Raw genomic sequence first — 14035 nt, 5'->3', positions numbered from 1 at the left:
GCCATGCGGCAACCTTTGGGATACTCAACATACTCCATTTCGTGACGTATTAATTTTATTTTCAAATACTTTTTAGGACGGATAATAGGCGAATTGGGATGCAGCATGCCAGCAAATGTGCTGCTGTCATTTCTGTAAATGTGGACATAAGTATTACAGTTAAAAGTGTATAAAGCTTTATAAAACATTATGAAACTGTCATTTTTGAAAACAAAAAAGGGTGAATGTTTTCAGATATATATTTTTATTGTATATACATTGAACAATAAAAAATACATTAAGATTATTAGCTGGTTATATAGTGTCTTAATAACAAGTGTAGCCTTCAAGGAATGTAAAAGTAGTGTTCATTTTGACCCGCACATTCTTATCCACAGCCTTAGAATGCTATAATCACAAAATCCCCTTGTGGACCATTACAAAATGATTATATGCATAGGTTGGACAAGTGGTATGAAATTCATTAGTCATATATTTACACTGAACTCAATAAGAATGTGTAGTAAGGAAGTGCTCACTGTTCACAAGTACAAGTCAACGCATATCAATAGCAAAAAAGGCAATATGCTAATAAAAACATTGATGTATAAAAGACATCAAGCATAAGAGTTTATGTATGTCATGCCTTCTTAAACCTCAATGGATTCCTCAATATTTTGGCAGCTTACTCAGTAGTCACTAATTATTTGAAGTTAAGCCCCAAATCACTTTCACATCCAAGTTACATACTTGGCGATGCGTTAAGGCCAATTCCTACTGCACCAACAGACGCTGATTATAAGATGTCACTTTTCAGATATTCCACTCTGATTTATGTGTTGTGTTCTTGCTTCGCAATAAATTAAAGGCAATTCTTCAGCTTGAAAAATAATCAATGACACTAAATACCAAATTGAATGTTCCACTCTTAAAAATAAAAGTTCTAGAATAAAGTTTTCACAGTGATTCTTAGAAGAACCGTTTTTGGTTCCCCAAATAACCTTTTTTTTATCTTAAAATTTTATCTTTTATTTTTTAATATATAAATATTTAGTGTATTTTAGTGTAAAGAATGTTTGAAAATTTGCAACACGTGTGCTATCAAAGTGATGAAGATCGTTTCTTTATTTGCTGGTGTTTTGTGTAATTGCATGTGCTTTCTTAAATTGCAGTTCGTTAAGCGCTCTCGGCCACCGCACTTTTTACTGTAAAACAGCTTTCGAGAACAGAACATTTCCCTCATGATTGCAACAGTGACAATAATGAGCCTTTTTTAATAGTGTAGGTGTTACGGTCTGAAATAGTTTTAATGTGTGGTGTCTTATTTAATTTGGTCACAATACATTTAATTTTCCTTTACATGCATCTGTTTATCTATCCGAAGAGTACTATTATAGTTTTGATTTCTTTGGCCAAGGACTGCACAGAGGCCACCTGACTGACAAGTAAAGTAAATAATCACACTTTGTTTTATTCAGTGTTAAGGGGTGTAAAGATGTAATGCTGATGTCCCTACAATAACAGACTTGTATGTAAAACTCTTTAAAGAACTTTGACATCCGAGACTGACACAACTACAAGTTAAACTAGACTAGTTCATGACAGATTGAAGGGAAATCTGGCATCAATGTTTCTCATTCATGAGAAGAATTTTCTTGACAGTGCAGTAAGTGGTTTTAAAATTAAGTTGTAATAAAATGATAATTTGACAAAATTGACTTTGCTCACAGTGGTATTTCTAAGCATGACATGCAAATATATACACAGGAAAAAAGTTTATGATCTTTAATTAGGGGCAGCGATGGCCTAATTGTTTGAAAGTCAGACCCAAAGGTTGCAGATTCAGGTCTATCCAGGATTGATGGTGGGGGGAGTGAATAACCAGTGCTCTCTTCTAAAGCTAATATCATGGCTAAAGGTTGATTTATACTTCTGCGTCAAGTGCACGCATATGGTACGGTGCGGTTTTAGCACAGTTGCATAGCCCTCGCCATGGCTGACGCCAACACTGACAAGCACCTCTCAAAAAAACTACATGTCCCAATGGCATGTAGCCCAATCTTAGTGATTGGTAGACTTGGTAGTTGTGTGGGTGTTGCTGAGAGCCGCAAGCCCGATGGAGCAAGTGTTTAGAAGTGTTGAGTCTCATGAATGAGCTCCTAATGTTTTGTGATTACCTTTTGATTAAAGTTGTTCCCGTCTCTGAATGAGCGAGTTTGAACTACTTATACATTAGCATTCACAAAAAACAAAACTCGAAAGAGAGGGATGTAAAAACCTACTGCTGGTTAGCATTTAAGAAGTGTTATTGCAGAGCAACACAAAAAGCATGCAGGAGTATAAATGCACAAGGCAGGTGCTAAAGGTTATGCTGATCACTCAACACAGAAGTATAAACCGGGCTGATTTCTACTTCTGCATCAAGCAAACGCATGTGCGTATGCTTCAGCGCAGCGTTTGCATGGTTGCATAGCCCTCGCCGTGGCTGACGCTGACACCGACCTCACAAAAAATGTGACCACATATCTCAACAACACGTAGTGCAAGCTTTGTGATTGGTCAGCTTGGTAGCGATGACAAGTGTGGGCGGGACCGAGAACCACACTAACCTGTTTGAGCAAGTTTTTACAAGTGTTGAGTCCCGTGAAGGAGCTCCAGATAGAAACTTTTGTTTTGTTTTTACCTTATGATAAATGTTCTTGCTCCTGCCTCAGAATGAGCAAGTTTTAGCTACTTTAAAATAGCATTTTAAAAACACACCAGTGAAGAAACTCCACACACACGAACATAAAATCCTACTACCAGATAGCATTTCGGAAGTGTTAATGCAGGGCAATAGCACACAGAAACATAAATGCATGGAACGTGCAAGGCATGCGCCAAGGGTCACTACGATCACTCGACACAGAAGTATAAAACAGTATGAATACTACTACTACATTATAAGACCCTTGAGCAAAACCCCCAACTGCTCCTTGGGCCCTACAACTAAAGAATTCATTAACATAGTGTTTATCTGCACACTCCTGTGTGTGTGCACTGGACTTCCTAAATTCAGAGTACAAATTCCAAATATGGTTCACCCTATTTGGCAAAATGTCATTTTACTTTCATTTTGATCGTTAGGCAGAATATCTTCCATTAGTCTGCTGTGAGCAAGAGATAGAGAACGGTGAGCTCTAAAATAAACTCTGTCATCTATTCATTATTCTATAATGCAGAATAATTCTATATCTTCCAGCCAATCATAAAACATTTTGCTATATGAAAACTGTGTGTAGTGAGGCTTGCAGTATAATTTTTAAACATGGCTTAACCGATCAGAATCAAGTATTGCAACTATGTTTTTTACAAGTATCTTTTGAACATGTTAAATCACTGAGGTGCCTAGCAATGCCAAACAGGGCTAATACATAAATCTGATCTTTGGGGCAGCATCTGTCAGTGCTGTGTGAATTGATCTTGGGCCTGGACTTTATATTGACCATACATGATCAGGAAGTGTTGGCCGACATCACTTAATTTGATGAAAAATGTTCATACCCTCTGTATTTGCTTATTCAGAACTCAGATTTTGCACTCAGAGAACTCTCATGTGTCCCTTTTAGCTCCCCGCTAGTAGCGCCAGACCCTCCTGACTTGTCTCGGCAAAAAATCCTGCGAACGCTTCCCCTGAACTTCTCTGCTGCAAACAGGTAAACCAGAGGATCCAGACCCCCATTCAGGCAGGTCAGCGAGGAGGTAAGACGGTTAGCCAGAGCTAGTCCTCTTTTGATTTGGCAGGACAGGTCTGGGTGTCCGTAGCCCAGGATAAAAGTTGCACGACTTAAGTGATAAGGCAAAAAGCACACTACATAGATAAACATGACCAGACCGATGGTACGGAGAGCCCGGAGTTTCAGGGCTGGCTCCAGCCTTGAACCCTTGCGCAGACTGTTAACTATTAGCAGATAGCAGGATAGTGTAGCAATGAATGGTGGTGTGAAAGCTACAACAAGAGAGACTAGTGCACGCCACGAGGCCTTTTCTCTGTACAGTTGCAAACATACGGTTGAGCCATTGACTTCTACAGTCTGCTTGGTGATCAGCAGGGGTGCCATAGACACAATGACCAAAATCCAAAGTGCAAAACTGGCTATGTGAGCGTAACGAGGACGTCTGACCTTGAGGGAGCGTACAGCATGCACCACAGCAAGGTATCTGTCACCTGCAACACAGGCCAGAAAGTACAAACTGGCATACATGTTGACATAGAAGAAAAAGCCTGCCAGACGACAAGGGATTTCACCAAATGGCCAATGACCTCCAGTTAAATGATAAGTGGCCCTAAGGGGTAAAATAAAGACATAAAACAAGTCGGCAACAGCAAGGTGGAGCAGGAAGACGTTAGCTGGTGAGGAGTTGTTTCTCTGGCGGGCAAAGATCCACAGGGCAAGGCTATTGCCGCTTAGTGCCAGGAGGAAAACTATGATGTAGTAGATTCCAAACATCATGTTCTCTGCCGTGTTTTCCACCGGTGGGCAGCTGTCCATGGACTGGTTGGGCAGCAAGGTGGGAAGTTCTGTCAAGGAGGACTCCATTTTATAACTGAAAACAGAAGAATATGCACAGTTGTATTATTACCTCTAAATCATTTTCTCAGTTTATATACTATAATATATATATATATATATATATATATATATATATATATATATATATATATATATATATATATATATATATATAAGATGCACACAATTATATATATGGTTTCCATAGGCATTATTAATTTTCTAGAGTAAAGAGTTTATTATATGACCTTAACCATATAACACCCAAACTCTTAAACCAAACCTCCACAGGAAACCCATGGCATAATAGGAACATCAAAAGTGAGTCAAGTCATTCTAGACATTCAGAATATTATTTTTAAGGGGGTTGGAAATATGTGAACATGTAACACCTTAATCATGCCAATGAAAAATAAAACCCAAAATTAAGTAAAAGAGTTTTGAACCACTATATATGAGCAATATTACACTCGTAGCAGTGCAAAATGGCTGTAAATCAGCACTGGTGGGAGGCGTGCGTATGTACAAGGTTGCAGGCCAAGTGGCTTAGTCTCGTACCTGTGACAATATACAGCCATATCGCACTGCTACAAGTGTAATATTGCATGTATACACTGGTTCAAAACTCTTTTACTCAATTTTGGTACAGCTGTAGTTAGAAATTATGCTGTTTTTATTCTCCTATTATGCAGTCGCTGTCGCTGTCGCCATCTTGTGGATGGACAACGTCAACAGTCTTTGCTCTGCTCAATGACACGCTAATGACCGCCGACGCAGAAATTATAAATATTTAAATTAGGCCCCATCTTTATAAATAAACTGTATAGTTGCAATCTAAAGAACTACATTCTCAAATCTTTTTTATTTCATAAAAGAAAACAAAATTAGAAAACATTCAAATTCCTCAAAGTTATTGGTGATTATCTGGAAATACTGCTTTGTTTACGGCTTGTATGTGTGCAGCACAAGTTTTGTTTTTCTTATGTGTAATTACAATACAGAATATACTGCCACCTGCAGTTATGAAAAAGTACATCAAAATCATTTGCAGGCTCAGAATACACATTCTAGAGACAGTCAACTGTCATCAGCTTGATGTTCACTCACTGCTTTGTGGCCCAGACAGCACCAGATGCAGCAAATTCAAGGCAACAACACAAATGGTTTTTGTCACCGCTAGCTCTTTGAGGTCAGCTTGGTGTGTCATCATGGGCTTCATAAAGCTTCATATTAAAATGAATGCAATGTTCATCAGAAGCTCTTTGTGCAACACATGGTTCCTCCACCAATAAGCCAACAGTTTTCATGGAGGTTAATGAGCCTGGTCACAGCAACATGGGAAAGGCGGTTCCAGGAAACGTTAAATTAATGAAATGGCTGCCCAGAGTCCTGACCTATACCTTATTGAAAATCTCTGGAAAATCCTTGGTGACAAAGTTGCTGGTAAAAAAACCCTCCACTACATTCCATCAACTGTGTAAGATACTAAATAACAGCTAATCTAGATGCACAACAGTGCATAGACTAGCAATGTTCGGAAAGAAACTAGTTAGTAATGTCTTTTGAGAGACCAGTGACCTCTTATAAACAACAAAAACAACAACAACAGCAACAACAACAAAAACAGTGACCACAGAACCATTATACAAACTAAAACTTCAATTTTGTGAACTGTCCCAACCCCTAGCGAGACAAGTGATCTGTTCAGAAGTCACACAAATGTAAGAACTTCTAGACTTCCTACTTATTTTTGACTGCTGGGAACTTGAGGAAATTTTGTTGTAATCTATATTTGTGATACTAAAATTACACCTGTTCTCTAATTTTGATAACCATTTTCCACAAAATCTATATATTTTTGGTCATAGTGACTTGATTATTCTGTAAAACACTGTTTTACAGAGGGATCTTTAACTCCCCACATTTCCATGAAACACCACAAATGACATAGAGTTAGTCTCCCTACACTCCCATAACTGAGCAAGTTTTAATTTGCCTTTGGGAATGTTTCCTAATACTTCTGTTATTCAAACATGCTTACAAAAATTGAGCCAAAAAAAAAAAGGACACTTTGCTAATACAACACTCTTTATAACAGCAGCAACAGTAAAGGAGGGAGTGTTTCAGCTGTCTTCTGCTTGGCTTTAGTTGGCAGCGTCTCTGATATGTGTGTTTTAGGAGCGTGAGCAGATGTCTGTTCTCCACTGAGGGGTGAAGGTGCACAGACATCCAATGCCACACCACACTCCTTCCCTCCCTGGATCTGCTTTCAGCCTCAGCCAGCTGTCTTTATGACATGCGTCTGTGTTAAATCATGAGCTGATTCGATGAGCAAACTGTCTATAAGAGGCATCATATTTGGATTAGGCATCCAATATCAGCTGCTCTATTAATAATCAGGCCCAATGAAAAATCAGCATGAGCTGAAGACCTTTTAAAGGAAGGTTCAAAACAGGGTAAACTTGAGCTTGATCTGAATTTCTCTTGTTTGTTTTAATTTTGCTTATTGAATAAATGTTATGTTAACCTATAATAAAATTAATGTTGCTTCATTCAATTTCTAAATGATTTTAGAGATTTCTTGTATAGGTCAGCAACATAACGCACTATTGTCAGGGTCTATTTAAAGTTTTGCAAAATAAGTAAGTAAAGCAAAGAAAATGAGCATCTAAATGTACTTAAGATTTCTAGATTAAAATGTATAACTCAAAGAATAATGAATAGGAACTGTGGAACTAGGATCATGTGATAAATGTTAGAGTTAAGAAGATTTGACAATAAAAAATTCAGCTTTGCCAACCCAGGAATAAAACATAAACAACAATATATATATATATATATATATATATGGGTGAAGAAGTTTAAATAAATAAATAAATACATTAAAGTAAATTAATTAATTGAGAGCATTTTGTATTCGTATTTTTATGGCATGGCAAAAAACAAATAAATCAATTTTTCCACATTTTATAAATATAACTTTTCTATAAATATTCTAACAAATAAAAGTAATCAACAGTAATAAATAATACACAAGATAAATACATAAATGATAATAATATACAAGTTAAAATCTAAAACAGGTTTTTAAGGTTTACTTTTGGTAAACTTTTTACAATTTAAAAAGTATTCACATTTGAAAATATTTCATTAAAAGTTTCATTAAAAAAAAAAAAAAAAAAACGCTGCCTGATAACATAAAAAATAGGGCTTTCCACAAGAATATGTTTAACAGATTGTTTTCGTTGCAGTATTGACATTTTGGGGGTTCTTCTCCTTTGAGTAAATGTTCATGTGTCTGGTGTGTCCAATACGCCATCTTTTATAATCAATCTCATCATGTCCTGGGTTAAAAAGTATATTGGATTTTCTTCCTATTTCTGACTGAATTTCAAAAAGTTTATTTTCTGAGCACTGAGAATAAAGCATAAAGCACTTTATTAGTGGCTTTAAACTTGAAGGTGGGATTTTGCACTCCGTTATCTTTCGTCAGGACTGTTTTGGGGACTTTGTCAGCTTGTTCATTTTCAAATAGTCCAACATGTCCTGGGATCCAGCAGAAGACTTTATTATAACATTTTCTCTGTAGTTCATTCGCTTTGATAAAAATGTCAAAAATAATGGGAAGCTCCAGCTTAAAAGAATTCAATGTTTTTAGACATGATTTGGAGTCAGAAAAAATAATACAACAGTGTTTTTTAGTATTTTCAATACATTCTAGAACCAAAAATAGAGCCTTTGCTTCAGTTGTAAAAACTGAACTTTGATCTGGAATACGAATACCAAATTAATTATTTAAAATTGCACACACACACACAAAAAAATAAAATAAAAAATAAAAATTTTGCCCCAAACATTCTGAACAGATGTTCAAACACATCATAATAGTAATAACAATAATAATAATATTTTTATTAATAATTATTTAATTAATATATATATATAAATAATTTTTTTTGTAATAAATTGTCCCTCAAAAAAATCCAACAATTGCATTGTCATTGTGTGTGTGTGTGTGTTTATGTAAGTAAACACACGCACACATAAAAAAAAAATATATTGCAATGAGCTGAAATAAAAACACAATTCTTGGATTTTTTTTTTGAGGGGCAACCTAATATTTTTTATACTTAATATATAATGTACTTACATTTGTAAAAACTAAATAGCTTACAAATACTAAGTTAACTTAATTCGTTTATGTTTTCCCAACACAAATCAATTTTTTTTTTACAATTTATATAAAGAGGACCAAGGAATGGGAATCTATTCAACTCAAAAAATATGTTTCTAGGAAAGACAACAATACCACACCCCCTAGAATATTCCTCAGAAAGATGTTACTTGCAAGTAGCAAAACCATTTTTTATTTGTATTTTGCACAAAGTAGCCTGTCTTCATGACTAAACTCAGCTACCAAAACATTTGTCAGTGAGTTCCCAGTGCAGCTGCAGTAACACGGAGAGCCTTATCAATATTTTCAGAAGACCAGAGACAAACATTTAGAGGGTGTGGAGCAGAGAACAGTCCAAAGAAGGACGTCAACAGATAAAACCGGAGAGCTATAAAACCAGACACAAAAAGGCGCAATTATGCATGAAAAACAGATGTGAAGTGATGTTTCTCTGGTGTGTTGTAGAAACAAAATATGATCATTTCAGCTGTAAACGTATTTTTGAGCTCACTTTAGTCCTGCTTTACTGTGCTGGACAACATGCTCTACAACTGAGAGCGTATAGCACAACACGGTTTTCTACAGGCTGTAGACAATACAGAATCACTTTTGTGTTAAAGGAATAAGCGGAGGTCAAGCTGAGGTTGCAATGTGACACTAATGCTCCTATTGCATATCACACAAAAGCAGCAGAAGAAATAATGAGGCAGATTAACTAGAGCTCATGCGGACCAACAGAGTAACACAAATCAACGTACAGACCAAGGACTGCGCTCTTTTACACTGGCCTAATATGAGAAATAAGAGCATACAGAACATGTTCAATTGCATTTTTTTAAAACTCCGGAGCTATTTTGATTGGCTTTGTTTTTTTTAAGGAAAGCTAATACTGGTTAACTACCTCCTGCTTAAATGAAACTTTTTAAAATAATAATAATAATAATAATAAAAAACACTTAAAAATTAAGTATTATTGTTATTGCACAAAAAATGCCTTTAAAATTCCATCTTTTATTGCATGACTATAAACTACACTTTTCTAGTATATTTTGGCATACCATTTCTTATACAGTATCTAACAATTTTATACAATATAGCATTTTTAAAAGGAATAATAATAAAAAATATGAAAAAAAAATACAAAACAAAAACAGGCATGCATGTAAATGCATTTAACATTTTAATAAAAAGACAACAAAAATATTTTCATGAAAAAATTATTAAATCCAAAAAATAATAGGTTAAGTTCATATCTTTAAAGTAACAGGGATAAATTAATTATTTGCTAATGCTAAATAATTAAACAATATAGACAATGAATAATAATTATATATTAATGGCTGAGCCAAAAAGAAAATGAATGAATGAATATACAGTTTTATATACAGTCGGTATCAGAACTATTAGCCCCTTTTTGATTATTTTCTTTTTTAAATATTTCCCAAATGATGTTTAACAGAACAAGAACATTTTTCACAGTATGTCTGATAATATTTTTTCTTCTGGAAAAAGTTTTATTTGTTTTATTTAGGCTAGAATAAAAGCAGTTTTTTAATTTATTAAACACCATTTTAAGGTCAAAATTATTAGCCTCTTTGAGCTTTATTTTTTGATAGTTAACAGAACAAACCATCATTATACAATAACTTGCCTAATTACCTTAACCTGCCTAGTTAACCTTATTAACCTAGTTAAGCCTTTAAATGTCACTTTAAGCTGTATAGAAGTGTCTTGAAAAACATCTAGTAAAATATTATTAACTGTCTTCATGGCAAAGATAAAATAAATCAGTGATTAGAAATGAGTTAATAAAATTATTATGTCTAGAAATGTGTTGAAAAAAATATTCTTTCCGTTAAACAGAAATAAAAAAAAAAAATAAACAGGGGTGCTAATAATTCAGGGGGGCTAATAATTCTGACTTCAGCTGTGTATATTATATATAATTAAAAGAGCATTTGTTGAATGACTAGAAAAAAAAATCACAATATAGAAAAATATAAATCATTAAATAGAAAAAAAAACAAACATTCAGTTTAAAACACACACAAAAACACAGGCAGCGAGAAAAAGTATGTGAAGTTACTCACCAGCAGGGCTGTTCCTTCAACAGCCTGTGCAGAACTGAATGACTGAGCTGAAGCTGATCTGAGAGCAGAGGGAGTTGTGCAGTTTCCTAGAGCTGCCTGAAAGTGAGAGTGTTCAGCAGACTCACTGCAGTTTAATGGACTGAAGTGAGACTCGCTCAGACCACGCTGGATTTCACATACAATACTGTGGCTCTTTTTGTGTTGCCAACAAATTTGATCACAACACGGCGGTTTGCGATGGGAAGGCTCTAATGTGACCCTTGACCTCTATCTTTCTCTGCATTGCTATTTTCTTCAGAGGGCCACTTGTGCGCTCCACAATAACCCGAGTCAGAAGAAGAAGCACATTTCGACAGGGGGAGAATAATGGCATGCCAGGGTCGCAATGTGGAGCCGCTGGGGAACCATGGGAACGAGGGCCAGCACGCCTTTAGGTTAGAAGCCCCCCCGAAAACCCCCCTCTGAAACCATATCAATACACAGAAGATGAACAGAGCGCTTAACAGGGCTGCTTATGAATAAATGCCACAGATTACCCAATATCTGTGTTTACATTCATCTACTTTTATGCACATTTTAGGATATTGTATGAAAAAATTCTGAACGGAAACAATAGGATGTGCAAAAATTATAGAATTGTCAAATAAAAAAAATGTAATTGTACACATTTTTAATCCAGTAAAAATATATGCGCATAAATTAGAATGAAAGCACAAATCCTCTCATGCACTTCAATTTTTTTTAATCAGATTTTGCCTCAACATACAGAATAACCGGTGAATTGATCTCATCTCACATTATCTCAATTTATGTATCATTAAATCATTTTTCTGAAGTTAAAGAACCACAATACACTTTATTAAACAGCATCTGTTTTTGCAGAGGTTGATATTAATGCATGCCTGCGTTTTCTTTGAAATTATAGCTTCAAAATACAACCCAATACATCTCTGTAAGTCTTTGTCGAGTTCAATTATTTAGCCTAAATTTTATCTACAACAGAGAGAATAATATACTAAATTATAATATGATGTATTGAATAATATGATATATTATTTATATATTTTTTAACTATTATATATAAATCACCTTTTTCTTATTACTACTTCTATTTACTGTGTTTTATTATAAGTTGGTTTTCATGTGTAAATTTTATAAATGCTTTGGCAACACGTTTGTAACATTTGGCATGCCAATAAAACAATTATTGAATTGAATTTGAAAGAGAGAGGTGACGTGGTGGCGCAGTAGGTAGTGGGTGCTCCGGTTTCTCCCACAGTGCAAAGACATGCGCTACAGGTGAAATGGGTAAGATAAATTGTCCGTAGTGTATGTGTGTGAATGAGTGTGTATGGATGTTTCCCGGAGATGGGTTGCAGCTGGAAGGGCATCCGCTGCATAAAACATGTGCTGGATAAGTTGGCAGTTCATTCTGCTGTGGTGACCCCAGATTAATGAAGGGACTAAGCCGAAAAGAAATGAATGAATGAATGAATGAAATGAAAGAAAGAGAGAGAGAGAGAGAGAGAGAGAGAGAGAGAGAGAGAGAGAGAGAGAGAGATAAAGAGAGAGAGAGATAAAGAGATAAAGAGAGAGAGAGGATGCTGCACGAGCAGAGCCCATTATTATTCACAACCCTTCCAATTAGGGTCAATATGGAACTTTTGATTCTAGGGATATTTTATGGGAAATAAATGAGCACACAGCAGTTTATAAAAAAACACATACCTACTATTGTATGTAGGCATCAGAGAATAATTTAACTTAAATTTAAACACTCTTTAAGATCTCAAAACAGGGCTTCTAGTAGTACCCAGAATAGCTAAGTCTACTAAAGGAGGTCGAGCCTTCTCATTTATGGGTCCTAAACTCTAGCCTTCCTGATAATGTCTGAGGCTCAAAACACTCTCTGTTTAAGACCTATCTTTTTAGTAAAGCATATACACAATGCTTTACATAACAGTATAATGCATGAGAGTGCTCTACGCAGGTGAGTGGGCTTGACAAACCACCCCTTAGAACACACTCCTCCTGTCTTAATGCACTCGACATTTTGTTAGAAATACTCATATCCTTTGGGTGTTTGTTTATATAACTACTATTTTTATTTATAGCACTTCATTTTTGCATTTCGTGTTTAAATACACTATGAACAGCAGCTACGCTAAGTGTTTTTTATTTCTACCAGTAAAAACTCATCCCGAGGCCTCTAGAGATCATGCAGCCCCATTGATGCGATCCAAGACCTGTGCAAAATTGATGCCAAAGTATCCAAAGACCTGGAGCGTGCAGTTTCCTGCGCAGAAGCTGTGGCGGTCATGGAGGAGCAAAGAGCATGAGACACCCACAGGTGACCTACTCACACCTGCAGTTTCTCCACGATGGATTTCCAGCGTTCTCCAGCCTCCAATGCCTAGACTGCAGGTCTGCACAGAAAGTTTTGTCCAGAGGAAAAATGGTGGTGTACAACTGAGCCTGGTCTCTTACTTTACTTTCGTCACTTTGTGAAGTTTTGTTCCTCACTTGGTTTGGGACTTGTAGAGCTGCACATCGATGGATTTGCTCTTCAGTGTTTGGACTTTCAGCGGTGACAAATAAACTACAGTGAAGTGAACTAAACTGAACTTCAACTTTGTAATCTGGACTGACACAGTTTAAATTTACTAGAGCTTCTATGTTAAGCTGCTTTGACATTGTCTATATTTTAAAAGCGCTATAGAAATAAACATGAATTTAATTGAATTATAGAAAAAAGCAGCACCTTTAAAGCCTCCTGTTTCAGTTTGATATTTCAGTTTAGTAAATTGGCAATTTGGAATAAAAATGCTGTAAACATGAACTGTGGAAAGGCCAGACAGAAGAGGCCCCTTGGAACTCAGAGCCAAAATGGAGGCCCTTGTTTGTCGGATCCCCGCTGTGGACCATCATAACTGAAGCAAAAATAAGGGCATGTGATGTTCAGACAGATGTGGAGCCGCGAGCGAACAGCAAGAGCAATAATCTGTCTTTCATTCTGCGACTTCACAGCTGTGCGGGACACACATCATCTCTTTTTCTTCTGTTTGGGCCCTGTCTTCAACGATATGCTAATATAGTTCACTGCACTGAATGAGCCCACTATCTAGTCGGCTCTATTCTACAAGAATGGAGCCAAATAATACAGTGCCAAGTCTTAATTGGGACGTCTCCAAGCCACATTATATGCCGTCCCTCGAGACGTTGTTGCCCCAGGGCGAAAC

At 36.1% G+C, this 14035-nt stretch overlaps 1 protein-coding gene and 1 long non-coding RNA gene across 2 annotated transcripts; one reads left to right on the top strand and one right to left on the bottom strand.

Annotated features, from left to right (window-relative positions):
* Nucleotides 1-227: 227 nt before the first annotated feature.
* Nucleotides 228-10903, bottom strand: gpr17 (G protein-coupled receptor 17). The gene is made up of 2 exons (XM_087257295.1): nucleotides 10797-10903; nucleotides 228-4566 (listed from the first exon to the last, which is right to left on the bottom strand). Exon 2 carries the CDS (start codon nucleotides 4557-4559, stop codon nucleotides 3540-3542), a length of 1020 nt encoding a protein of 339 aa, XP_087113421.1. The 5' UTR covers nucleotides 4560-4566; nucleotides 10797-10903; the 3' UTR covers nucleotides 228-3539.
* Nucleotides 10904-10913: 10 nt separating this feature from the next.
* si:ch73-194h10.3 lies at nucleotides 10914-13567 on the top strand. Its single transcript, NR_170225.1, is given in 2 exon segments — nucleotides 10914-11230; nucleotides 12985-13567. It is a non-coding gene; the product is annotated as a si:ch73-194h10.3 (long non-coding RNA).
* The last annotated feature ends 468 nt before the right edge of the window (nucleotides 13568-14035 follow it).

The sequence above is a fragment of the Danio rerio genome, chromosome 6 (genome assembly GCF_052040795.2).
Source record: "Danio rerio strain M-AB ecotype USA chromosome 6, GRCz13ab, whole genome shotgun sequence".
NCBI lineage: Eukaryota > Metazoa > Chordata > Actinopteri > Cypriniformes > Danionidae > Danio > Danio rerio.
Note: the sequence above shows the minus strand (reverse complement) of the source record. Positions and strands in the feature narration are given on the sequence as shown.